General features: G+C 42.1%; 1 protein-coding gene across 7 annotated transcripts in view; it reads right to left on the reverse strand.

The window, feature by feature from the left end:
- Positions 1-1,527: 1,527 nt before the first annotated feature.
- The window catches only part of LOC126108629 (THAP domain-containing protein 2-like), a 40,918-nt gene continuing 15,257 nt past the window's right edge, over positions 1,528-27,188 (reverse strand). For 6 of the 7 annotated variants that reach the window (XM_049913947.1, XM_049913942.1, XM_049913945.1 and 3 more), the window contains 4 exons: positions 27,112-27,177; positions 13,339-13,431; positions 3,111-3,203; positions 1,528-2,449 (listed from right to left, as the gene is read on the reverse strand). In XM_049913947.1, coding sequence (XP_049769904.1) covers positions 2,351-2,449; positions 3,111-3,203; positions 13,339-13,431; positions 27,112-27,177 — 351 coding nt within the window. In that variant the 3' untranslated portion in view covers positions 1,528-2,350. The remainder of the gene's footprint in view (positions 2,450-3,110; positions 3,204-13,338; positions 13,432-27,111; positions 27,178-27,188) is intronic. The other variant, XM_049913943.1, reaches the window with a different exon arrangement.

Genomic DNA, 27,188 nt, shown 5'->3' on the forward strand with positions numbered 1-27,188 from the left:
TTTGTGAGCAGACATAGTGGAAGGTGAGGAAACCATTGCGGAAGAACCCCCATGATTACCAGCGTCTCCGATGGCGCGCTCCTCCCTTGTGGGGGCCCTCACTGAGGGCACTCCCGCCTTAGGTGATTGTTCACACCTCAGGTCACACCTCCCGACAAACCGACGGAGGGACCAATCGGCACTTTCGGAAGGTATCAGTTCAGGTAATCACCCCTCCCTGGGCCTGGCCGTTACCAGGGGGTACGTACGTGTCCTACCTGTCTATCTGGTGCGGGGAATTACGCGTTACCCCGTCACCAGCTACGCATGGAAGTGCGTGGGTCGGCCTTCAGACACGCACAGGGAGGAAAAAAGAGAAAGGGAAAGGAAAGAAGAGGGGTCTCAAACGCCGCAGCAGAAAAAAGTGCAGAGAGAAGCGGGAAGGAAAAGAGAAGGACAGAGGAAGGACGAAGACTTGCAAGTATAGAAAGCAAGGAATTTGTAACAGTTAAGAGCGTCCGTCTCCGGACATAGGCACAAACCATACTCCCAGAGGGGGAGAAAAGGAAGGAAAGAGCCAGAGGTGAGGGGGGGTGAAGATGGGGGAGAGGGAAGGATGAGGAAAGGGAAGGTATGCAGCCCGGAAAGGAAGGAGGGCCACATTAGCTCGGGGTCCCGTGCTCGCTACGCACGTGTCCACAAAAGAGTTGTGAACCCCCTGGGGGGTGTTGGCAACTTGACTTGCCTTCTTTATTGTAAGTAGGTATCTTTCTTTTCCTACATTGGTGATCTTACTACTAATGTAGATCTTTGTACACCATAATACTCCAGTTTTGTTAGGAATATGTTAAAAGGAATGCAATCGATGCTTTACTTAGATCATATATAAGGGGTGTTCAAAAAGAAACGAGCCATAGGCATAATTACAGTAACCAGTACCTGTATGTTAGAAGTATTGACCCTGGCTGTTGAGACACTTGTCCCACTGTGACAGAAGGTGGTGAATGGCTGTCTCATAAAATTCTCAGAGCTGCAATGTTAACCAGTTCCACACGTACAGCTGGACGACGTCGTCCAGAGTGAATAGTTTGCCCCTCAGAGCCTTTTTAAGGGGGCCAAAAATGGCATAATCACAGGGAGAGAGGTCCAGACTGTGTGGAGGGTGGCCTGGATTTTCACACACACACACACACACACACACACACACACACACACACACACAGAGAGAGAGAGAGACTTGGACACACATGATCACAGTCTCTGGCTGCTGAATCCATCCTGGATTTTCTGGATTTTCCATTGTTTGATATTGTCTTTAAAATGTGTCACTCACCTCTTAACACTACTAGTGGCTATTCAAACATCTCTGTAGGCATGAAGTCTGAGGTGGATTTCAACAGAGCACATTTTTCCCTCTTTAACAAGGAATTCAATAAGAGCACGCTGTCAAAATGGAACACTGACATCGATCATCTCCGAAGTGCTGCTTGTGGTCACATAAAAGATGCTATGTCACAATATGGGCATATGTGGAGTAAAGTCTGAAGATTACAATCCTGCAGTTTTTTTTATTACATTGTTTGAATTAGAATTGTAACAATGGGTTGCTTACAGATTTCAGTGTGACTCTCATACACTATTAGGATTGCAGAGATGAAACAAGCTGATTTAGTAGTACTCGAATGCTATGATGACTGAGGTGTGATGGCAAGACATCAAATAATTAAGACTACTTTTGATGGCAGCTTGGACAGCGTCTGTGTCCTCAGTGGTACGTACGGGCCGTACATGCCCCTTGAAGCTGAAGCAGTGTGCCTAAAATTCCAAATTTCTGTTGTCACTTTGTGTCATAGCAGACTTGGACCACAGAGCTACATCTCACTGGAGCACCAAAACTCCCACCACACTCTCAACTGTTTTGGTACGACGCACTTACTGCAATAATCTGCACTGTTCCAGTGTAGCCAAATATATGTCACTGCTACACCTTTCCCCGCTTCTGCTGCTGCTGAAGGTTGCCGACATGAACTTCAAGTTTTGTCATTTCTCAGTGCTAGCTGTCATCACAATCTTGTCTGACTCAAGGAAAAATATAATGTGAACATTGTAACACTTGACTATTAAGTAAACATGATAACAACCTCTCTTTTTTTTTTACTTAAAAGGCTATACTTTTGAAAGCTGAAGTTAACTAGGTTACTAACCAGTTTGAAGACTGGCACTGAGGAGTAAAGGAGATACATTGGTCTGGAATTTGTAATGGACACACTGCACCCAGAGTGAAAGCTAAACAGGGAATGATGGATAGTTTGTAAGTGGGGTAATTTTCTTACATTTGTATCCAGTTTTAAAAATGATCTGTTGCTTGTATTTATGTGACTATCAACAACAGAAGATAATCACACTCCTCTTCCTTCTTAATGCTTGATGGACAATACTCAGGAACAAAATGTTCTGCAGATGCATCAATCTATAACAAAGAAAAAATAAATAAACCAGCTCATCTCTGGCAAAAATTAACTTGAACAGTTTCATTAATACCACTGTATGGGAAGTAAATGAACATACTAATGAATCTATTTTAGCAAAGAAATACGAGTTTGAACACAAGACTGGAGAAGTAAGTTTTCAGACAGTCTGGTAATCAATTCACCACATCCACCAAATACTGCAGTATCAGATCCACACTCTCAGCTTCACTGCCAAATATTATGAATTGTTAAAACGTGTGTCATATCAACCGATCCCCTCTTTTACATTATAAAATTAAATCATAGAATGTTTACTAAAATAGCAAGTTATTCTAAAAATTTAACCATGTTGTGATACTGCAGTGTGGTATCCCTGATGGAGAACCCAGACAGAAGTAAGAAATTGTTAAGACACAAGTGGCATGACATATGTTTGCAAAGAAGTTGTGAAAGAGAATGGCTTAAAATTTAGTGTTCTTGCATAGGGGTGCCAAGAGATTAGGGAATGTTCCGAGGCATACAAATAGTAATTTTTCTTTTGCTCGTTATTTGAATGGCATAGGAAATAAATCAGTAGCATTGGTACAAAGTAACCTCTGCTGTGCACTGTGGCTTGTGGAGTATATTTTTGGATGTAGATGCAACACCATGAGTACTTACACTATCCTCCAATTCAGCCACTTCAAATGTCAATTCAGGCTCTTTCTTGATGTTGTCATTACACACTGATGTTTGAAAATGCTCTTTGAGAACCTGAAAAAAAAAGAGTTAAAATGACATAAAAGTAACACACAAATCCAACAGAAGAGTTAGTATTTTGAGTGCCAAAATGTGGCCACATTTAGAGGTCACAAAGAGAAGGGGAGGGACTGCGGGAAGTAACAAAATTTAAATTACTCCCATGCCGACAAAGGGTTGTATGAATAGAAAAGGGAACATTCCCCACTAAGAAAGTTTTCAATTTAGTACAAATAACAAATTCTAAGCATATTCACTCATACGGGAGTTCTTTCTCACTTCAGGCCCTCCATCTTGAGGTGGTTCTCTGAGAGTGTTCGTCCCACACCAAACACACGTGTAATCTTACTTTTCATTCAACTCCCTCAAACAGGCAAGTATTCAATTAGCAGTTCTGGAGGAGCTACACAACATTTCGATTTAAGTTTTATGTGCTAAAACGAAGTATTAAGACAATTATGGAAAGTTCAAGAAAATGCATTTTTTGACACTGTTATCAAATTTTCAACATGCGAGAAACTTTTTTTGTTATTGAAGTAAGGTGAACACATTATGGGAATCAAACCTTAAGAATACGTCACATTTTCATCTACTCCAAACTGGATTTCTGTCAGTAAGATAATTTTGGTTAAATATGTCACATAATGGTCTACTCATGCGTCAAGTACTTAGGTGGTCATCTGTGTAATTTCTTTATTAGAAACAGATTGCTATGTTTTTAATAAATCAGACATTAATTTTTCTGATTCTCCTATACAGTTTTAATGCAACAAAATATAAGATTTATGTTGTGACAAAACATGAAGAAGCACATCTGAAAACAACAGTGACACAGTTGTCTGCCTTATACCTAATAAGTCTTGTCATACACCAATCTGAAAACCTTGGTTTGATAAATAGTATATGAAGTTTTCACTTTTGCTGCATTTAAAAAGCCATCCCTTCTTCCTTCACAGTTCTTGGGAGGAAATTTTCTTGTTAAACCTGTATAAACTACAGTTTCTCTCTTCAGTATTTCTTTCCGCTACATATATCTTTTTTTTTTTTAGCTGCCAACCAATATAATACCTGCCATTCTTACTAGGAAATCCAATAGAACTTAACTGCAATGGAACTTTCTCAGCTCTAAGTATGCTGCAGAGCGCACTTCAAAAAAACAACGGAGAATGTTCTCTGACTGAGAGAAACTCCTCTAGTTTTATTCACTCAAAATCAGAGAATGCTCTTTTTGTTGAGCAAATTCCCCCTACCCTTTTACTCAAGCTGAGAACATTCTCAAGTGAAGTGTATTCTCAGACTCTCTTTATTCATATGAACCTGAAAAAGTTCTCCAAAGTTCTGAGAATAAAATACATTCCCTGTTTTATTCATATGACCCATTGCTGTCATTAGAGACAAGGGACAGGACAGCACCAAACAAAGATGAATAAGAGTGGCCACAGATATTTGGATGTAGATATCATGTTATTTGACCGCTGTGATTCAGAGAAACTGCAAAAGAAATGAATCTTCTATTGCCCCCCCCCCCCCCTTCCCAGTCTCTCTCTCTCTCTGTATCTCTATCTCTCTCTCTCCCTCTCCTTTTATTTCCAGTTCTCACCACTCAAGTTTCATAATTTTTTGGAATTCTTCAGCACTTCAAAACCAGTAAATTATGTGATTCTTCAATTGAATTATGGTCAGTCAACATCTGCTCCTGCAAATGTTTTACTGTTTAAAATCAAGTTTTCATAATGATATATCTCTCTTACCATTACACGGCTATCTGAAACCCTCTTGTGTCTCTGGGGTCTGTTTCACAGATACAATCTGCTTCCACAACTCAGAATTGACTCTTTGCAAAGGGTAAGATCTAATCAGTGCAGTCATAGCAACAATGTGCTCTCTAATGACGGTTATGTTCAATAAAACTTTCTCAGTCTTGCAGTCACATCAACTGGCCAAAATGTCACAAGTTCCCTACCAAGAGCGCTGTCATCATTGTCAAGAGGACTGAATGCCGATTGATTCTCGGTATTTACTCACCCACTCTAACTGCATTCTGTGATGTTTGCTTCAGTATCACCTTGTGGATTATTCCCTGCAACTACTTCAGTCTTGCCATTGCCAGAACTAAGCCATAGTAAGCTGTAGGCCAATGTCTCTGTTAAGGCTGTTGTCCATAACTGTTTACAGTACATATATATGATCTAGTGAAAAGTATTGTATGCTCTTTAAGGCTATTTGCAGATGATGCAGTTGTCTGTACCAAAGCAGCAACATCAGAAGATAGTAAGAATTTGCAGAATGACCCGCAGATAAAGGTGTAGGCTCTGGCAGTTGACCCTGAACGTAAATAAACCTAACATACAGCGCATACATAGGAAAAGAAATCCACTACTGTACAGCTACACTATTGATGACAAACAGCTGGAGACAGCGTCTGCCATAAAATATCTAGGCGTAACTATCCAGAGCGACCTTAAGTGGAATGACCACGTAAAGCAGATAGTGGGAAAAGCAGATACCAGACTCAGATTCATCAGAAGAATCTTAAGGAAATGTAACTCATTCACGAAAGAAGTGTCTTATAAGGAGCTTGTTCACCCGATTCTTGAGTACTGTTCATCTATCTGGGATCCCTATCGGGTAGGACCGATAGAGGGGATACAGAATATCCTAGGAAGAGTGGCGCATTATGTAAGGGGATTGTTTAGCTGGCGAGAGACTGTTACAAAGATGCGAAACAAACTCTACTGGCAGACGTTACAGGAGAGGTGTTGTGCGTCACAGAGAGATTTGCTACTGAAATTTTGGGACAGCACTTTTCAGGTGGTGTCGGACAACATATTACTTCTGTCCACGTACATCTTGTGTACTGACCACGAGGAGAAAATTTGAGAAATTAGAACCAATACAGATGCTTACCGACAATCATTCTTCCCACACACTATTCGCAAATGAAACAGGGTTGGAGGGACCAGATAGTGGTACTGAAAGTATCCTCTGCCACACACCATTAGTTGGCTTACAGGGTATGCTGTAGATGTAGAGTGGGGTGTGGGCAGGATGGAAAAAAGGGTACTGTAGGGGTGATCGAAAATCCTCAGTATAGCAAAAAGAAATCTACTTCCAATGCAGCTTACGGTTTACAATGAAACCCTCTAGGAACAACGGAGCTGCACTGAGTACCAGTCTCACAGTCAACATGGAGGAGTGGCAAAAATTAGAATGTATTCAAAGGGAATGGTGATACGTCAGCACGAAAATGGAATAATACCGAGAGGTGGACGCTGACACGAGAGAGCTATCTGTCTTGCACAAGATGCTAAATATGAGAGAGCATAATTCACGAGTCTCCCTCTGCTGGCACGCTCAGGAAGTGGTCACAAAGTCTCTCTCCCATGCCTCCTGATTGCTTAGCCTTCATCTGTCCACTGTGCTAATATTGGCACCACATTGGCCAATATTTATGGGACAGCATTCACATATTCAACCCAACATTCAGTTGAATTCATACAGAGCCAACATTAACATATGAAGGTTAATCAGAAAGCTTTTGCCCCCTTTTTTTTAGGCTAAATTATGGATGTAAATGCAAACTCAACATATCCGTTCCAAGTGGAGGACCTCTGTTCTGGCCTTACCTGCCAGTAGCTCTGTCGCATGGTGCTGTTGTCAACTGCTGAAGATGGCTGTTGTGCTTCACACATGCATGGTGCAGAGAGCAGCAAAGTGTGATACATTTTCTACGGATCAAAGGACAAATGTCCATCGATATCCAAAGCAGAATGCAGCCCTTTTATGGGGAAAAGTACCTCGCTTTGAGAATTGTGAGGTGGTGCTGTTGCAAGTTTGGAAAAGTCTGAACACTTGCACGACAATGGGTTTTCACGTAAGTTGCATTCCTCACCCACTGACAATAACATTTGCTGCACAGATGCAGTGGTGGAGTATCTGCATGTACACCTCAAAGACATTTCTCAGGAGTTTGGCATTCGGTACTGGAGTGTTTACATCATTCACGGATCCTTAAGTACCAGAAGGTTTCAAGTCGGAGGGTGTGTAAGCCGTTGGATGACATAACGAGAGGCAAGCAAATGATTGCTTCACTGAACCATGTGCAAAGGCATGCCAAGTAGGGTGGCAGTAGTTTGAACCACGCTGTTACCAATAATGTAGATATTGCGTATCACACTGGAGTCTAAGCAGTAGAGCATGGTGGGGAAAGCTGACATGCTCCAGTCATTTCACTGGGAGAACCTGGACTGCCAATTACACAGTCTGGACCTCACCCCTAGTGATTTCCATGTTTTCAGCCCCCTGAAGACCTTCCTGGCAGGACAGTGATTCATGTTCAATGACAAAGCTAAGACAACTGTCCAATGTTGGTTTCACAGTCAGCTGGATGAATTCTACCACAGGGACATCTCAAATTTAGCGCTGTGTTGGGACAAATATCTGAATCTGTGTGGGCACTCTGTGAGAAAATAGTGTAAGGGACGAAGACTGATGTATGTATTGCTAATTACCTGTATATACCTTATTTTTGCTGAAAACAATAGGAGAAAATACTTTCTCCTGCTTTGCTTTCATGTTTGACACACAGTTCACTGCTGCTGCATTTGTGATTCTTGGTGTCTGAATAATTATGCTTTGTCGTTGCAAAATAAATAAAAGAAAACTTTTAAAAGAAGATGGTAAGCTATAACATTAGACACATTACAAAATAAGTAAGTTTTAAATATGGTATAGTAAGTTTTAAATATGGTATAACTCATGAATAACTATAATTAAAATATATCAGTTATTAGGCTGTTTGAACACAGTTTGGTAAGTTTTGTTGTATGCCAACCACAGATTTTTTTACAGCTTCTTCAGATGACTGAACCCAAAATAAATAAAAAAATATATACTTTCTGGAGGGAAGCTATACCTGCAAAAGTTCATCTGAAAGAGAATCTTCGATTTCTTGCTGACGTAGTCAGATTCATAAGGCTACTCTTCCTTTCTGCTGTACACTTGTCATCCTTAAGATCATAGACAAACCATATACTTCAATATACTTCATCACTTGATGCCCCTAAACTAACCAAGTCTTTTGTCCTGTGATAAGTTCACATTAAAGACGTTTTTAATTAATTACTATGCAACCCATATTGAATTTTTGCTGGATGCACAGTCATGCATCTGCAGTGATATTGTAGTGTTTTTAGATTCCTCATAGCACAGGCCTCCACAAATGTATTTCATGCTAATAAAGTTTGAAAAATTCAAGAACTTGCCCATTATTCCTCCATTTCCAAAAAACTGTAATGTCGAAAATCTACCTGAAAGTGCAAGCAGCAAAATAACTCAGATTTCAAAACTGCATCCGAAACACGCAATGTTGGTGCCAGTGTGTGGTGATCATATTGATATGGCCTGAGAGCTATCTGATGTTTGGTCAAAACACAAGTGACTAGGCCAATGTTGATTCCAATGGCGTTTCATCGATCCACACACTGGACCAAACCGTTGGCGCCACCACTGATCCCCGTGTGCAGATCCATTCTTACTGAAACAACAGCTGGGCTATGCCGTGCCTTCATATGGGCTCTGGAGCCCTCGGGCTCGCGCCTACAGTTACATACATACTCTGCGAGCCATTGTATGGTGCACTGTACCACAATTAGTCATTTCCCTTCCTGTTGCATTCACAAACAGAGCGAGGGAAACATGACTGTCTATATGCACCCACACTAGCCCTAATTTCTCTTATCTTTGTGGTTCTTACACGAGATGTACACTGGCGGCAGTAGAACTGTTCTGCAGTCAGCTTCACATACTAGTCTCCTAAATTTTCTCAACAGTGTTTCTCAAACACTGTGTCACCTTACCTCCAGGGCTTCACATTTGAGTTCACGAGCACCTCTATAATATTTGCACATTAACAAATCGAGCAGAGCGCCTTTCAATTGCTTCGTTGTCTTCCTTTAAGCTGACCTAGTGCAGATCCCAAACACACTAGCAGTACTCATGAACGTGCTGCGTGGCACCAGTGTCCTATTTCTGGTCTTCTTCACAAATGAATCACACTTTCCTATACTTCTCCCAATAAACCAAAGTTAACCATTTGCCTTTGTTATTACAATCCTTACACGCTCATTCCACTTTGTGTCACTTCGCAACATTACATCTCGATATTTAAATTACTTGACTGTGTCACGCAGCACACTACTAATGCTGTATTCAAACATTATAGTTTTGTTTTTCCTACTCATCCACATGAAATTACATTTTTCTATATTTAGAGCTAGCAGCCATGCATCACCCAAACTAGAGATTTTGTCCAAGTCATTTAGCAACCTCCTACAGCCACTCAACAGTGACACCTTCCTGTACACAACAGCATCGTCAGCAAACAACTGCAGATTGCTCCCCACACTGTCAGCCAGATCATTTATGTACAGAGAATAGTAGTGGTCCACTACACTTCACTGGGCCACTCCTGACGAAACCTTGCCTCTGATGAACACTCAGTGCAAGGACTGGGTTCTATTACTTAAAACGTCTTTGAGCCACTCACACGTCTGTGAATGTGATCTGTGTGCTCAGACCTCTGTCAAATGCGGAACAGTGTCAAATGCTTTTTTGATATCCAGGAATATGGGATCTGCCTATTGCCCTTCATCCACAGTTCGCAGTCTACCATGTGAGGTAAGGTGAGCCGAGTTTCACACAAGCAATACTTTCTGATACTGTGCGGATTTGTGAACAGGAGCTTTTCTGTTTAAGGCAGATCCATCATTTTCGAACTGAGAATATCTTCAAGAATTCTGCAGCAAACCTATGTTAAGATATACAGGGCTCACCTGCATTTTTCTCCAGTTTCTTGAGACTTCCCACGGGGTGAGAGATTCACAATAAATGTGAGCTACGTAACGGATCAGTGACGTAGAGTAATCTTTGTAAAACCACACTGGAATTCCATCTGGACCTGGCAACTTATTTTCTTTCATCTCTTTCAGTTGCCTCTCTACACCAGGGATGCCTACTAGTATGTTCTCTTTACGGGAGTCTGTAATAATGGTCTGTTTGTAATATGCTCCAGTGTGAACGATGTCTTAAATTTTAAATTTTAAATTTTAAACTTCAGCTTTCCTTTTGCTGTCTTCTATTTCCACACCAGACCAGTCAATGAGTGAGTGGATAGAAGCATTCAATGCACAGCACACATACAGTGGCATGCATATGTGGCTAGAATGATTGGGTGTAGAAAGTAAAATTGTAACACCAGATGGAATGATATTCAAATATATTAATTCATAAGAGTTGATGTTGATGGAAATGACTACGAGGGTTGTACAACAGACCAATAATGATAATCAGGAAACACTTGCGCGTTCATCGACAACAGTGGAAAGGGAAGATCATGTTAGGAGGAAAGAAAGTAAAAATTTAACATGCCACCAAAAGACGACATCATTAGAGGTGGAGTTCAGGCTCAAACTGAGAAGTGTTGTGCCCTTTCAAAGGGAACACCCCAGCAATTGCCGTAAGAGGTTTAGGCATACCACAGGAAATCTAAATCTGGATTTCTGGGCAGAGATTTGAACCACCATCCTCCCAGATCTAAGTCCAGTGCCTCACTGCTGCTTTAGCCACTTTGGCAAGCTAGAAAGAGGTCCATCTAAACTAAATGTGTTCTGTGTCACTTCTTACAAAGATGCGTACAGCCCGTTCATCTTTGACAACAACAAACTGCCTTCAGCAGGACTCTAATGTTTTCATATTCCGACAAAACTCTGCTCCACGGTGCTAGTAAGACAGTGTCTGACAATTTCACACTGCCTCAGTATCAAATAGGATGCCCAAGAGACCGAGACACTGGCCTACATTCTTGGTCTCCAAGATATTCAGACATGACACCATATGACTTTTCCTTGCAGGGATGTGTGAAAGAAACTGGCAGCTGATCAAAGATGTTTATGGCTGAATACCTCACTCATGCCAAGGCAGAGTGATGGGTAATGCAAATCATTTCTCCTTCCAGTGTTACACTTATGAATGTTACCGATGATTTCAAACTTGTGACTGACTGTAGACAGCAAAATTCATGAGGGAGTAAATGCACTGCACGGCTGCCTACAAGAGGTTACAGAGTGGTCAGCATACATCACTCTTACAAGACACTTCTGTGGAACAAACATTTTTCACTTCAGTGGCAAAATAGTCGAGAACGTGGTGCAATAAGAGATTAGTCAGTGAAAATGAGAAGAACAAATCAACTTTTTGGCATTTTCGTCCCCAAAATCTGACATTATCTGTAATGCAAATAGGTACAGTTAAGCAATTTGAGACACACTGTAGCATATGACAGGTTCTTAGTAATATACACACCTAAGAATTTTGAACATTTTGTTTTGTTTATTAATTTACCTACAATTTCCAATGGTATGGTCAGGCCTTGTGCAGTATAGAATTCCATGTATTGTGTATTACCTAACTTCAGTTCATTTTCAAGAAAGTGTGCAATGTTTTTAACTATAATCTATGTTCTAAATGTTTTCCGTGCAGCAATTGTGTGACATAGTTCTTGAAATAACATAACAAAAACTTTAGGGTTTTGCAGGTATTTTGCAATTTGCCCATATTTGTAGCATATTTCAATTATTAAATATAAACTGTTAAAATTCATTTCAAAACTCCCTGCACTATCTTTGGCAGCTACTCTCTCTCACACCTCCCCTTAGTGTCCCCTCATCCTTACAACATATCTGTTCCTTTCAACCTGTAGCTCAAGTCAGCTTCCCTCATTTCCAACACCCCACAATCAATTACCCTCTCATTTCTGAAAAAAAAACACAAATGAGAGTGATCCCAAAAGTGAGGTTTGTAATATTATTCTTGATTTTTTAAAAGAAATGTTTATTTACAATAGATTGTACATAGTTTTGAAGATTCAACATTGCCATTTCGATCAATGGGCTTTTGTAAATGCTGTAGCAGTTTGTGTGCCCATGTTATACGTGAAGTATCGGACCTCATCTGTCACCTCATCTGTCACTGAAGTGCCTTCCAGCCAAATGTTCTTTCAATTTGGGAAATAGGTGGTAGTCACTGGGTGCCAAATCTGAACTATAGGGTGGGTGAGTGGTGATGTTGCATCAAAACTGTTGACAGGTGATGTGGGGTCGAGTATTGTTGTGGAAAAGACTTACGCCTTTGCTCAACATTCCTCTCCCTCGGTTCTGAATCGCTGAGTTTTTTTTTCAATGTTGGACAATACCTGTCAGCATTTGTTGTTGTCCCAGGAATTGTGAAGCTGAGCAACACTATTCCCTTTCGATCCCAAAACACAGTTGCCATGACTTTACCCACAGACTATGTTGTTGTGAATTGTCACGGCTCGGGTGAATCGGATGTTGCCACTCGTGTGACTTATTTGCTCTCAGGTGTGAAGTGGTAGGCCTAGCTTTCATGACCTGTGGCTACTGAATCCAAAAGGCCATCCTTTTCATCAGCATAGCATTGAAGAAATTGCCATTTGTGGTCTCCTGTCAGCATTCTCAGGACCCATCTTGCACACAACTTCTGAAAATTCAACACTTCAATCAAAGTCCAGTGAACAGTGCTTCGAGAAACTTGGGAACAACAGTGCAGAGCATGTTGAGAGTAATCTGGTGATCTCTAAGCACGATTTGTTCACCGTTTGTCAATGTCTCTTAGAGAATTGGTAGTCTCCCACTTCGTACCTCACCATGAATTTCAGTACAAAACTTGCGAACTCTCTACACCACTTGCAGACATTTTTGACATTCATTCATAACTCTCCATACACTTCCATCAACTGTTTATAAACCAATTGGTTTAATGCCTTGTTCACTCAAAAACAGAATAACTGCACGAACTTTGCACCTGGCGGTGGTGAGTAACAGCCCACTACCTGTGACTGCTGAGCTGAGACAAAGTACCTGCAGATGTGAGGTGGGTTCTGTACAGTGTGGAGAGAGCAAGGAAAAATCGGTGTGGCAAACAGCCACCCAAACAGTTTTCCTGAGGCCCTGCACTTTGGAGACCTCATTTTTGGGATTACCCTCTTAACTTCTGAAAATTAGAAAAACCGTTTCCTAGTTGTAACTGTTTCTTTCTGCCTAGTTGTAATTCTACAATATAAATACCTACTTACACCATTCTCAATCACATCCACACCTAGATCCAGCTCAGGATCTTCCTTGATACGGACACTGCATTCTGCAGTTTTTGGTGGACCTTCTTTAAACTGAAAAAAGGAAAACAATAAATCATTGTCAGTTCAGATGGTTACACACATTTACATTTACCCTTGGCTTGTCTAACAAATACAATTTGCCACAGGTGTGTGGTACTTCTTAAGTTTTGAGTTACGTGCTGGTGCATTTAGCCCAAACATGGGCTGCACAGGTAATGTTTAATGCTCTGCCCAACAACTACAGAAAGCATCACTTGAAAAAAAATATGATGTTAATTGTTAGTTCCAGCTGAGCCTGAACAAAAATCTGTCCTTCCAGAAAGGACCAGGTATGCCTGCTGTGGTGTGCAAGGTTGTACTACTGTGTCGACACAACAGGTGAAATTGAAAATTCTTCAGGTTTCACTATAAACAGTGATGGCTATCCTCAAACTGAAAATTGTAGCGTACTGATCACATTTGGACCAACTTCACCAACACATAACAAAAAACATATTACATATGTTGCAAAACACCTGAGGAAATATAAGAGACCTATTAGGCAAGAGACATTAGACATTGTTGAAGGAGGCAATCACTCAGAGAGAGAGAGAGAGAGAGAGAGAGAGAGAGAGAGAGAGAGAGAGAGAGAGAGAGACTTCATGCACGCTTTAGAGAACTTCTTTACATTATATCAAACTAAAAAAAAAATGCAATACTTTCCTTTAATATTATTAATTTAGTAATATGATGTAGGTCACTCACTCAATCACACTGTCTCATACCTTTTAAGCAATTGCCTCAATATTTTTGTAGCTTAATGCAAAAGCAACCAAAATCAATTTTTTACGAATTTTAAATACGTTACCTAATCAGCTAAGAAAGTTACCATGTCCGATATGTAAGAATAACCGAAGTCTAACTTTAAAGGCAATGATGGAATGCGACTTCTGGAAAGTCAATGTCATTTCACTAACATGGAAGTACTTTATGCAACAATAACAGATGAATATATTGGTGCAGGGTCTTCCTCATTTTTCACTGCTAGAACAGCCAATGTCAACTTTGGTTAATGACATTACAACTGACTCGTGCGTTTATTCTTTGACTTCAACCTTTTATTGTTTAATCTCTGACTGATATTATAATAATGGTGAATGTTTGTAAACATGTTTTTATTGAGAGGAAGATGTATTGCAGAGGTTAGCAGACATTCTTGTGGCAAACAATGTTTTCAGTTTTTCCTATGAAGAAAATTGTGTGTGTTATGAGTTAGATTAAATTAATCTCAAAATATGAGAGATAGTTTGATTAAGTTTTACTAGATTCTGGTTTGAAAGTGACTTCAGAAATAGGTGTTGATTTTTCTAGTGATGATTTTTATGAACACTCCAAACATCAAACTATTTCTGCAGACTTGCCTGCACCCTCTATGTCTGAAACTGATGCAACTAATCTAACAAAAGAAAAGGAATTAATCCCTGTGTCCAATGCAAAATATCTGCATGACATAACTGGATCTGAAACTGCCAATTCTGTGGTTAATTTTTTTTCAGACATTGTGTCTGAATACATCCCAATAGCAAGTTCCAATTCTTTTGATTTTGCCATTTTAACATGCAACAATAAACTATAAGAAAATAATGGCAATGCTGAGAACACATTACCAGCAGGACAACATTTTCCAAAGAACAAGCACACAAGAAAAACAACATCTCTTCCAGCAAAATGGGTTCATAAAAAAAAGGCAGGATACAAGGGATACAATACATTTTGACAACAGGAGTACAACAGCCAGTTAAGAGAGAAACCAACTGTGTAAATGTTGTTGAAAATGCTTTGATACCAGAGAAGGAAAGTTGCTACTCACTGTATAGTGTAGATGCTGAGTTGGGATAGGCACAACTAAGAGATTCACACAATTGTGGCTTTTGGCCATAAAGGCCTTTGTCAGCAGTAGACACACATACACACACGCACACACAGGCTCATGCAAACACAATTTGACACACGTCTGCAGTCTCAGAGACCTGAAACCTCACTGCGAGCAGCAGCACCATTGCATGATGGGAGGGGCGACTGGGTGGTGGTAAGGAGGAGGCTGGGGCGGGGATGGGGAGGGATAGTATGGGGGGGGGGGGGGGAATGGCGGACAGTGAAGTGTTGCAGTTTAGACGGAGGGCAGGAGAGAAGGTGCAGAGGGGGTAAGTAATGGAAAGGAGAGAAATAAAAAGAAAGCGTGTGGGGGTGAAATGGTGGCTGTGTAATGCTGGAATGGGAACAGGGAGGGGGCTGGATGGGTGAGGACAGTGACTAACGAAGGTTGAGGCCAGGAGGGTGAACGTATAAGTGCAGGAGAGGTGCTACAGTACAGTGTAATTATGACCCAGAACTTTTACAAAAAGCTGTTCATGATATACAGAGTGGTAAATTATCATATAGAAAAGTGTGCGATTTGTATGGTATACCTGTATCATCCTAACAAAATAAAGTGCAGAAAGCACATCAGAAAAAAAATGGGAAGACAGCCAGTGCTAAATAAAGAAGAAATGTTGAAGCAAGGCATCTTGAGGGCTGCACATTGGGGATTTCCCTTCACTAAATTGGATATTAGATATTTAGGTAAAGGCTACCTTGATAAATCTGGCCGAAAAGAGAAGAAATTACATAATAATTTGCCAGGAGAAGAATGGGTGCATTTATTCCTCAAATGACAGTCAGTAGATATTAAATGAGCTTGTGCAGACCTTATCTGTAATATATAAAATTCATTATATCATTCCATATCACTTATTCGTAACATAGGGCTACCTTAAAATGTGTGAAATGTCACCAAAATCAAATAAAAAGCATGTCGAATTCGAGAAAAAAAGGCAGTAACTGTCCGAATTCGCCCTCTATGTACTGTAACTTCGGCAGAGATTTAAAAAACACATGTGTCCGAAATCACCCCAATCCATGGGGTGACTTCGGACACTTTATTTAACTGCCTCAGTTAATGTACCTACACATACACTTTCGGGTTCTGGGATATTTTATTCGTTAAACATATACCCTACCACCTCCATAACATTCAATTTAATCTAACAACATATATGAAAGTTACAATCAAAATAACGACAAATCATCCCGTTTCACGGTACCTTAAGAGTTATGATCAGTTGTTAATGTTTGATACTTTGAAACACAACTATCCAATGGACAAGTGGTCATAACTTTTAAAGTATGTGTTTTAAAGTACATGTTTACAGGACTTTCTCGTTTTGGTCCATACTACCACTTCCCAAAATATGGAAGGCAAAGAGCTTGCAGTAGAAGAGGTTTCTTTCAACAGTATCAAAGATCGAGAATTGCTCATAGCTCTGGAGGTAGGCATTCCAGATCCCATGTTTACTTGACTTTTTTGTTCCGAATGATGATGCCTGTCATGTCCCTGAATACTGACCATCACTTCTGAAACAGACTGTATACAGAAAAATTTCTATACACGTTTCTTGCATTCACAGCACCAGATTAGCACACGGTGGGCAACAATGCCACAAATATTTTTTCAGTGTAGACCAGTTCCGCATTAATGAATTAGAATACCTACCAAGTTCTGCTGAGATACAATAAATACAGCCCACACTTTGTCTCTGTCAGTAGCTGCTCCCCCATACAGCCATGCTTCTTGGTTACTGTACTCATCATTTAGAATAACATGTAGAAAATAAATACTTAAATTCTGACTCATCTATGTCAGAGATATACAGGTTACATTAAGACATGTTATGAAGAACAGTCTGAGATTATTTACCATGAACTACTTGCCAAAAATTTTAACTTTTACATCCATCAGCCATGTACGAACTCGAGCTACAACTGATAGTGAGTAAGAAAAACAATCAAAGTATAAAAAGAGGAGAAGGTTCATTTAAATTTAGCAGAATCTAGCTATGAGTGAAAGTACGTCAACAAAGAGGAAAGTAAGGAAAATCAAAGCATTTTTTCCCTATCCTTTCATTTTCAAAAGTGTTTACCAGCACCAATTATATACAAAGCGATAGTTTTCTATAAAGACTTGCTCTGGACTCTGTACACTCTGGAACCAACAATCACAAATCCATTCAGTTTAATATTATCTTGGAATTCTTCCATTTGGTCCGTGTTTGCTTAGAAATACAGTAATATCAGAAATTGAGTCTGCCTTGATGCAAAACACCTTGTTATTTGTTTATTTCTTTATTATCCCAAACTAGTTTCAGCAACAAATATCACCATCACCAGTGGGGTTTTTTAATCTAAAACATGCAGAAAATGGCATGGTTGTACAAAGACAGTAAAACATTATTACATTTTTACAAATCATCTTTTAAAATATAGTTTTATATTGATACTTTCATACTACCTTGTTTATTGTATGTTACAGCATGGTTTAAGCAATTATTGGTGCTGTTAGTGACATATTTTCTGTGCAGGCGAGGTGGCACAGTGGCTAGCACACTGGACTCGCATTCAGTAAGACGACGGTTTGATTCCACATCCGGCCTTCCTGAGATAGGTTTTCCGTGATTTCCCTAAATCACTGTAGGCAAATGCTGGGATGGTTCCTTTGAAAGGGCACAGCCGACTTCCTTCCCCGTCCTTCCCTAATCCGATGAGACTGATGACCTCGCTGTCTGGTCTCCTCCCCCAAACAACCCAACCTCTCTCAGTAAGGCTCGGGGCTTGACAGTCAGCATTATCAGAAGAGAGTGTTAACTGTATGAACTAGGAGGGGAACATTAAAACTCTTGAGGAACAATGGAACTCAAGTTATACGAGTTTAAACAAGTGCATCATGCTAACAACAGAAATTTGAATGGAGAAAAAAGAAATCTGTATAAATAAGTTTTAGATACACTTACAAATTTAATGCACATAGTTCTCTGTAAAATACATACTATTAATCCAAAATTACAAAACGTAGGAAATAACTCTTTCTTTTTTAGGTTCATTAATTGATGTCTGGTCTGAAATGGATGGAACAGGTCCCATGTCAATGGTGGTGTACAAGGAATGTCACCATCTCCTGCTAATACTGATATTTTTCTAAGCTTCTGGCTCCTCAGATGTGAGGTGCACATTTATGAAGTTGAAATCAGTTTTCGACATCCTGATCTGAGAGGTGGTGGTGAGCTAAGGGAAGGTTTCTCAATAGTGCCATACTCTGCCACAAAGAATAAAATAGTACCTGGACACCAGAATTTAAAGCCATCTGTTCCAAAGTTGTTATAAACCACACCCTCGTGTAGTTAGTTGTAACACTTTAATTATACCCACGACACAAATACTAGGCTCAGGGTGTGTAGAAAGAGTCAAGTATAGCAAAATTTGACATCACAGACTCTTTATGACCCACGTGTTTACAAATGTATCTCAGTACTTTAAACAGCCTATGGTTGAAACTGTGTAAGAGGGTACAAGCATGCGCATTTGTTTTGTTTTAGGGTGTGAAAACAACTAAGGTCGTACATGCCCATGTCAGAACATAAGAATATTAATATGAAAAAGGAATTAAAAATGACCACATGTTAAGCCCAATCAATGAAAGGAAAGACAGCTAAGAAGGACCTCCTCTTGGAGGAAGAGCCACAAAATATGCCTTAGGAACGACTGTGTCACTAAAGCGGAGTTATTGAACGCAGTTTTCCAAAATTCCTTCACCAGGGAAGATGAATGGAATATTCCAGAATTTGAAACACGAACAGCTGCTAGCACGAGTTTCTTAGAAGTAGATACCTTAGGGGTTGCGAAGCAACTCAAATCGCTTGATACGGGCAGGTCTCCAGGTGCAGATTGTATACTGTTTAGGTTCCTTTCAGATTACGCTGATACAATAGCTCCCTACTTAGCAATCATATACAACCGCTCGCTGACCGATAGATCTGTACCTACAGATCGGAAAATTGCGCAGGTCGCACCAGTGTTTAAGAAGGGTAGTAGGAGTAATCCATCGAACTACAGACCTATATCATTGACGTCGATTAGCAGTAGGGTTTTGGAGCATATACTGTATTCAAACATTATGAATCACCTCAAAGGGAACGATCTATTGATACGTAATCAGCATGGTTTCAGAAAACATCGTTCTTGTGCAATGCAGCTAGCTCTTTATTCGCACAAAGTAATGGCCGCTATCGACAGGGGATCTCAAGTTGATTCTGTATTTCTAGGTTTCCGGTAAGCTTTAGACACCGTGCCTCATAAGCGACTTCTAATTAAGCTGCGGGCCTATGGAATATCGTCTCAGTTGCGCGACTGGATTTGTGACTTCCTGTCAGGAAGGTTGCAGTTCATAGTAATAGATGGGAAATCATCGAGTAAAACTGAAGTGATATCAGGTGTTCCCCAGGGAAGCGTCCTGGGACCTCTGCTGTTCCTGATCTATATAAATAACCTGGGTGACAATCTGAGCAGTTCTCTTAGGTTGTTCGCAGATGATGCTGTAATTTACCGTCTAGTAAGGTCATCCGAAGACCAGTATCAGTTGCAAAGCGATTTAGAAAAGATTGCTGTATGGTGTGGCAGGTGGCAGTTGACGCTAAATAACGAAAAGCGTGAGGTGATCCACACGAGTTCCAAAAGAAATCCGTTGGAATTCGATTACTCGATAAATAGTACAATTCCAAGGCTGTCAAATCAACTAAGTACCTGGGTGTTAAAATTACGAACAACTTCAGTTGGAAAGACAACATAGATAATATTGTGGGGAAGGCGAGCCAGAGGTTCCGTTTCATTGGCAGGACACTTAGAAGATGCAACAAGTCCACTAAAGAGACAGCTTACACTACACTCATTCGTCCTCTGTTAGAATATTGCTGTGTGGTGTGGGATCCTTACCAGGTGGGATTGACGGAGAACATCGAAAGGGTGCCAAAAAGGGCAGCTCGTTTTGTATTATCACGTAATAGGGAGAGAGTGTGGCAGATATGATACGCGAGTTGGGATGGAAGTCATTAAAGCAAAGACGTTTTTCGTCGCGGCAAGATCTATTTACGAAATTTCAGTCACCAACTTTCTCTTCCGAATGCGAAAATATTTTGTTGAGCCCAACCGACATCGGTAGGAATGATCATCAAAATAAAATAAGGGAAATCAGAGCTCGAACAGAAAGGTTTAGGTATTCGTTTTTCCCGCGCACTGCTCAGGAGTGGAATGGTAGGGAGATAGTATGATTGTGGTTCGGTAAACCCTCTGCCAAGCACTTAAATGTGAATTGCAGAGTAATCATGCAGATGTAGATGTAGATGTAGGAACAATGTCCTTTGCCATACTACGACAATGGATAAAAAATAAATCTGGTTGACAGCCCAGGCATCATTTGCTAAAATGGCTGATAACTCGGACGGCAAACATACATTAGAATGTAAGTGGCTGAAAAAGGGCTTTCAGTCAGGAAATGGCAAACCATCAAAGGTTTACAACAGTGAGCACGAAATGGTAAGGGATCACCACCTAACAAACGGCTAAAACAACAGTACGCAATATGCAACCTAGCTAAAATGAGCTGTTCACAGCGAGACAGCCGTGAGGAAGACGACTAAGCCACTGGGAGAGGTTTAATGTTCTGGAGCTTGTTTCCCTGTAGTGAAAACCAGTGATGATGTCAAAGTGATATCACCTGCTCACAGGCGGCAACACGGAGATAATCGAAAGGAACGGAAGAACTAGAAGGACCGAGGCTTCGGCAGCAGCATCAGTAGCCACGTTTCTCATCAGGCCGACAAAAGGGACCCACATAAACGTCACGGTGGCTCCATCAAGAGTGAGCAGGTGGAAACTTTCTTGAACCTGTTGCACTAAGAGATGGACAGTGTACAGCACACACAGTCAACTAAAGGCCATCAGTGTACACAAAGATACCTTCGCTGAGCTCCAACCGAAAGTTGAGAAACTTAAAGCGATAGATCGAATCTGGAGTAGTTTCTTTAGGAAGCGAATGGAGTCCATGGTGAGCACAAGCCACCACATGAATCCAAGCTTGTTGTAACCAAAACAAACTGCGGAAATACCTTGGGCTGCGGATCGGAGCTGCCAGGCGGGGAAGCCGCCGGCGGTGGAGCACGCACCACCGGGTAAACACGAGGACAAGTCGGACGACAGACCGACGACAACTGACAACAACCGACCACGATGGACTATGACCGACACAACAAGGAAGAGATAAACAACGGAGGCTTGTGAAAACCACAACACCAAACACCAACAGTAAATCCACTCGGAACCAGAGCCAGGCAAATGTCACAACGAGCAATGACCAGAACGCAGTACCGCCAAGATAGAAACTAAATCCAGAGTGAGTACCAGACTGACTGGACTAGGGCAGAGCGGGTCCCTATATACGAAACCAGAGGGAGCGCCTGTTGCCCGCTGTCTGCACGTGGCGTAGCGGTGGCGCCCTCGCTGCGGGGGAGCCACTGTGCGGAATAGCCGCTGCGGAGGCAGAGCCCTCTATGGGCTGACCACGTCCATTTGTTCTGGCGCGTGTTCGACTTCTGCAGCAGAAGGTACTACAAAGGTGGTGAAGGATTCACACCCATTGGGGAAACTGGCAGGTAGTGTGAAATTACGCTGCCAGAGCAAATGACGAAAGCTAACTCCAGGGGGTTACAGAGAAGAGGGAGGTGTCCCCACCCTGACAGTCACAGGAGTCATGAAGGAGGCGGCACACGATGGGTGGCCAGGCACGGCAGACAAACGGCACGCGTATCTGCCGGTAGAACACCGTGCCGGTACGACAGCGGTAGTTCGGCAGCTTCTGCATAGAGATTTTTAACCGGGCTAGTGTAAAAGGTGCCAGTGGTCGAACAGGTATCATGATGACGAACTGTATTTAGATGGCAGAAAATGGATGCATGTGCAGATGTGTAAAAGAAATACCCATAGTGTAGTTTTGGATGGGCAAGGGATCCTGGAAGTACCACTTAGGACACATAGAAGATTGAGGGGCCAGGTACAGAGAGCAGCCAGGTAAGATGTGTGAGATGACCAAAAAAGTTTCCTATCAATCGCGAGTTCCAGAAATATTGTAGTTTCAGTGAGCAGAAGAGCAAAGGCCCAATATGTAAAGATGGTGGAAGAAACCCAATGCACCTTCCAAAATTCATACAAACAGTTACTTCAGAGGAAAAGTGCTAGCCACTGTCTATATTCTGCAAGTAAAGACTCGAGACATCGCCGAAGACACCACTCACCGAGACGAGTCCACGGAGAACTACAATACATCGCAAAATTGTCGACAAAATTGAGCCGGAGATGCCCAGTAGGGCACAGGCCATAACAGGATTAATGGCTACTGCAAAAATGATGATTCTCAGGATGGAGCCCAGAGGCACCCCATTTTCCTAGATAAAGGTGTTCGAGAAGGCACAACCCACATGTAACTTGAAAACGCTGTCTTCTAAAAATTCCTAAAGGAAATGGAGCAGGCATCCTCAGAATACCTCGTGTAGAGAGTACAGAGGATACCAGTCCTCCAGCAGGTGTCAAAGGCTTTCTTGAAATCAAAACATGTGGCCACAGTCTGGCATTTCTGCAGAAACCATTCATGACATGGGTTGACAAAGTGACAATACGGTCAACTGCAGAATGGCGCCCTCCAAATCCACATTGTGCAGTGGTTAATAAATTGTGAGACTCTTGCCACAACACCATCTGGACATGAGTTACACGCTCCGTCACTTTGTGCACACAGCTGGTGAGAGAAATGGGGTGACAGCTAGAAGGAACGCATTTGTCATTACCGGGCTCGGGTACGGGAACGTGTGCTCTGCCCAGATGCGACTGTACGTACAAAGGAGTACCTGCTTGCCCACAAGAGGAAGGTGCGGCAACACCTGAATATGAACATCGACTGGCCCTGGGGAAGAGGATCGGGACGAAGTGAGAACATGACGTAGCTCCCTCACAGTAAAAGCAGCATTGTAGCACTCGATAGGATAGCTATTTTGTGGAGATTTTGGGCTACACCCACTATCACCCTGCCTTCCTCCATCATAAATGAGTGGAGGCAGCTCGGGTAATACACTCGGGTAATACCTATCACCCGAGCCGAGAGTGACAGTGTAGCTTAAAATCTCTGCAAATTAGCGAGCCGAGGTGTTGGAGATAGCAACAGGGTCCACTATGACATCATCTGCTACGGTCAGACTGGAAACCAAGGAACAGACCTCGACACACGACAGAGGTGGGAGTGGGACTGTTAACAGGAATAGTAAAGGAAATTCAGCTAGGTTTTTTGCTATCCCGAAGAACGAGACAACACTGCACATGCAACTGTTTATAATGAATGCAGTTCACAATCTTAGGACGACAGTTAAAAATGCGGAGAGCACGTCTCTGCACACGAATTGCGTCGTGGCGTGCCCGAGTTCCCCGAGGGAACGGGACATAACGCAGTAAAGGTGAAGCGTGAGGAACAGAACATTCTGTGGCAATAAGGATAACATTTCTAAAGTATTCCATGTGGTCCTCACAACTGGGGAAATGGTGTCGGGTGAAGGTTGCCAGGGAGGAGTAAAGTCTCCAGTCGGCTTTAGAAAGCTGTCATTTGGGTTTACACATAGGTGGGAAGGAGTCAGAAAACATACAGCACATGGGAAATGGTCACTAAAGTATGTATCAGAGAGAATGGGCCACTCGATATGATGGGCAAGCTGGGCAGAGCAGGAGAGGGCCAAATGGGAACATGTGTGTGTGGAATCTGAAAGGAACATGGGTGCTCCATTGTTAAGGCAGATGGGGTTTAGTTAATTGTGCCAAAAGGGCACCTCTCTGACAAGTTCTGGAAGAAGCCCTAAGGGGATGGTGAACATTAAAGTCACCAAGCAGCAAAAAGAGGTGAAGGAGTTGTCCAATAAGTTGGAGGAAGTCTGCCCCCGTGACAATGAATGACGGAGGGCTGTAGATGGTAGAAAGAGAAAAGGTGAAGTGAGGGAGGAAAATGAAGACTGCAACAGTTTGTAGCAGGTGTTCACTGAGATGGTTTGACTGTAAATAATATCCTGGATGAGCAGCATGACAGTCCCGTGAGACATAATGCCACCCTCAAAGCAGACTGGAAAGAAATGCAAGAGGTCAAAGAGGTCATGAGGATGCAATTTTATTTCCTGGAGGCAGAGAACAAGTGGACACTGCGATTCCATGAAGAGCCATAATTCCTCCTTGTTAGATCTAAAGCTGCAAATGTTCCATTGGAGGAGAGTCATGTTGGAAAAAGGAGAGGAGGGAAAAAATGAAGGGCAGCTGCCAAGTGCCAGCCTACGAAGACACTCTGCTACAGGGTGCAGAGGCTGGAAGATCTTGCGCTATGAGTTCTAGAGAGGCATCGGCATTCTCCCTCAGCCAGTCTGTGGATTCCAGGGCAGAAAAATGGTGCACATCACTGACACAAAGGTTGGGCGGGTGAGGGTATCGCACCGTGACACCGTTTAAGAGGTTCTCGAAATCGGTGAAGGAGAACACCGTTCGCCTTTGTTTGATTTCTTGGATACTTTGTGGTTGGCAGTTGGAGATTCAGATGTTTGTTGGCTGTAGAGATGGAAACAGTCTTCATGGGAGTATTCCTCCCATCCTCCCATAGCAAGAACTGTACTGTAAGTGCCAGGTGGTAAAATGCAGGGCTTCCAACTAGCCAACAAATTGCGAGCAGCAGGGTACAGCACTTTTTTCCTTCACCCGGATCTCACGGACAGCCTGCTCATTGAGATACACAGGATATTCTCAGGAGGAGGTTGCATAGTTGCCATTCTAATTGATACAGTGGGAAGAAGGAGGCAGGAAAATGCTGTCGTGAACATCCTTAACACACAGGTAACACATTTGGCCAGGTGCCAACAGGACATTCGAGTGTGGTTCCGATGAGGACACTGGTAGCAGCACATTGGGGTTGGAATGTACAGTCGGACTGTGATGAGTTCATAGCCTGCTTTGGTCTTCAACAGAAGCACTACTCTAACAAATGTCAGAAAAAGAGTGCATGCGGGCACCAACGATGCATCTACCTTTTTTGTCACCTGACGAACTGTTGTGACGTCCTGATCAGACAGATAAGTTTGGATTTCTTCCTCAGTCAGACCATCAAGCAGCCTAGTGTAAATAACACCACGCGAATAATTCAGCGTTCGTCGGGCCTCGACACGAGCGGAATAGCTGCGGACGAGCAACACTGCAAGCATTTGTTGCGCTCGAGAATCAGAATGAGTCTCCAAAAGCAAACTGCCCTTGTGTAAACAACAGCAGGATTTTACAGGGCCAGCAATTGCATCAACGCCTTCCTGAACAATAAATGGTGTAACCGTAACAAAGGGCTGACCGTCTTCAGTACGTGAAACCACGAGGGACTGTGGTGCAGCTGGGATGGTCATTTACATAGAGAGTGAAGAAGATGATTGACTCATTGTGAGAAAATTCCTCACGATTGCAAGCATCTCTGTTGGCACGCTTCTTCCAACTCGGAGCCCTCCATCAGAGGGGGGGGGGGAGTCATCTGCCTCAGTTGATTATTCAAACCTGCCAAATACCTGAGAGACAGACCAATCGGTGGTTTGGGAAGGTAACAGCTTGGGCAATCATCCTTCCCTAGGCTTGGCCTGTACCAGGGGGTACACACAGACCCTACCTGTCGACCTGCGGCAGCGAAGTATGCATTACTCAGTCACCCGTTAAGCGTCAGACACGTGGGCTGGCCTCCAGCAGCACACACGCAGGAAGAAGGAAAAGAGGAAACTAAAATGCCACAGCACAGGAAGGGTAGCAAAGGGGCAATGAAAAAAATGAAAAAAACTGTGTAGGGACTGTTCTGATGTCAGGCTACTGAAAATTTAGGTCATATTCCCAAAAATATCCCAGACATGCTCCCCAAGGGAGGGCAAAAAGAATAACAGGAAGATAGACATGCAACACAGAAAACGAAAAGTGCTGCAAAAGCTGGGGCCCTGTGGTAGCCAAGCACGAACTCACCAGAGAGTGGTCAGCCCTCCGGAGGTACGCTCCCGCTCAGGTTGCTAACACGTGCTTGTTAGGTGACACTCTCTCAGAACAGGCAATTCAACTGCTGAAGAGGTAAAGAATGATCAGTACACACCAAACACTAGTCCAATAAGAACTGTAGGGTAAGCTTCCACTACCAAATGTGTTCTCAATACTAAAAGGATTGCCTTATTTACCAGCACCATGGCATCTGAGATGACTTAATACTTCCCTAAACAATGTTTGAAAGGAGAAAAACACTTGCAGAACCAAGCTGGAAAATTCAAACAAAAAGACAGAAATGAAGCAAACATACAACAACACAAAGTGTCTAAGCAAGAAAATAAAAAAAAAAAGAACTGACCACATGTATATATGAACTTCTCTCCTTCTTTTAAGTCATCTACCCACCCTTGGGAGGTTTCCCTACCATTAGTGAACACCATGTACATGTCCATACAGTACGAAATGACTGCTGCTGTGTACAAAGTATGGCAGAAATCATACAATTCACTGTGCTCCAAATGGTATGGGCGAAAAACTGTGGTCCACCAGCACAAAACACTTTCAAACTGTATTAGACTGCTCTTGCACATGCAAACTATGAGTAATTCACTGCTGGAACATACCCTGAGAAACAGCTCCTTATACATCCTGGTTGACTGTAATCATAATTCTGTAAATTACCCACTGCAGTAAAAGCAGTGATTAATGACATTACATATAGGAAATATATTGTAGTGATATCAACTGAAACATTACCTTGTTCTCATAATCCTTTGGCTCCTGTTTGATATTCATAATGAATGTGTGAGGATACAGATCAACCTATAACATAA

This window comes from Schistocerca cancellata, chromosome 11 (genome assembly GCF_023864275.1).
Source record: "Schistocerca cancellata isolate TAMUIC-IGC-003103 chromosome 11, iqSchCanc2.1, whole genome shotgun sequence".
Classification (NCBI taxonomy): domain Eukaryota; kingdom Metazoa; phylum Arthropoda; class Insecta; order Orthoptera; family Acrididae; genus Schistocerca; species Schistocerca cancellata.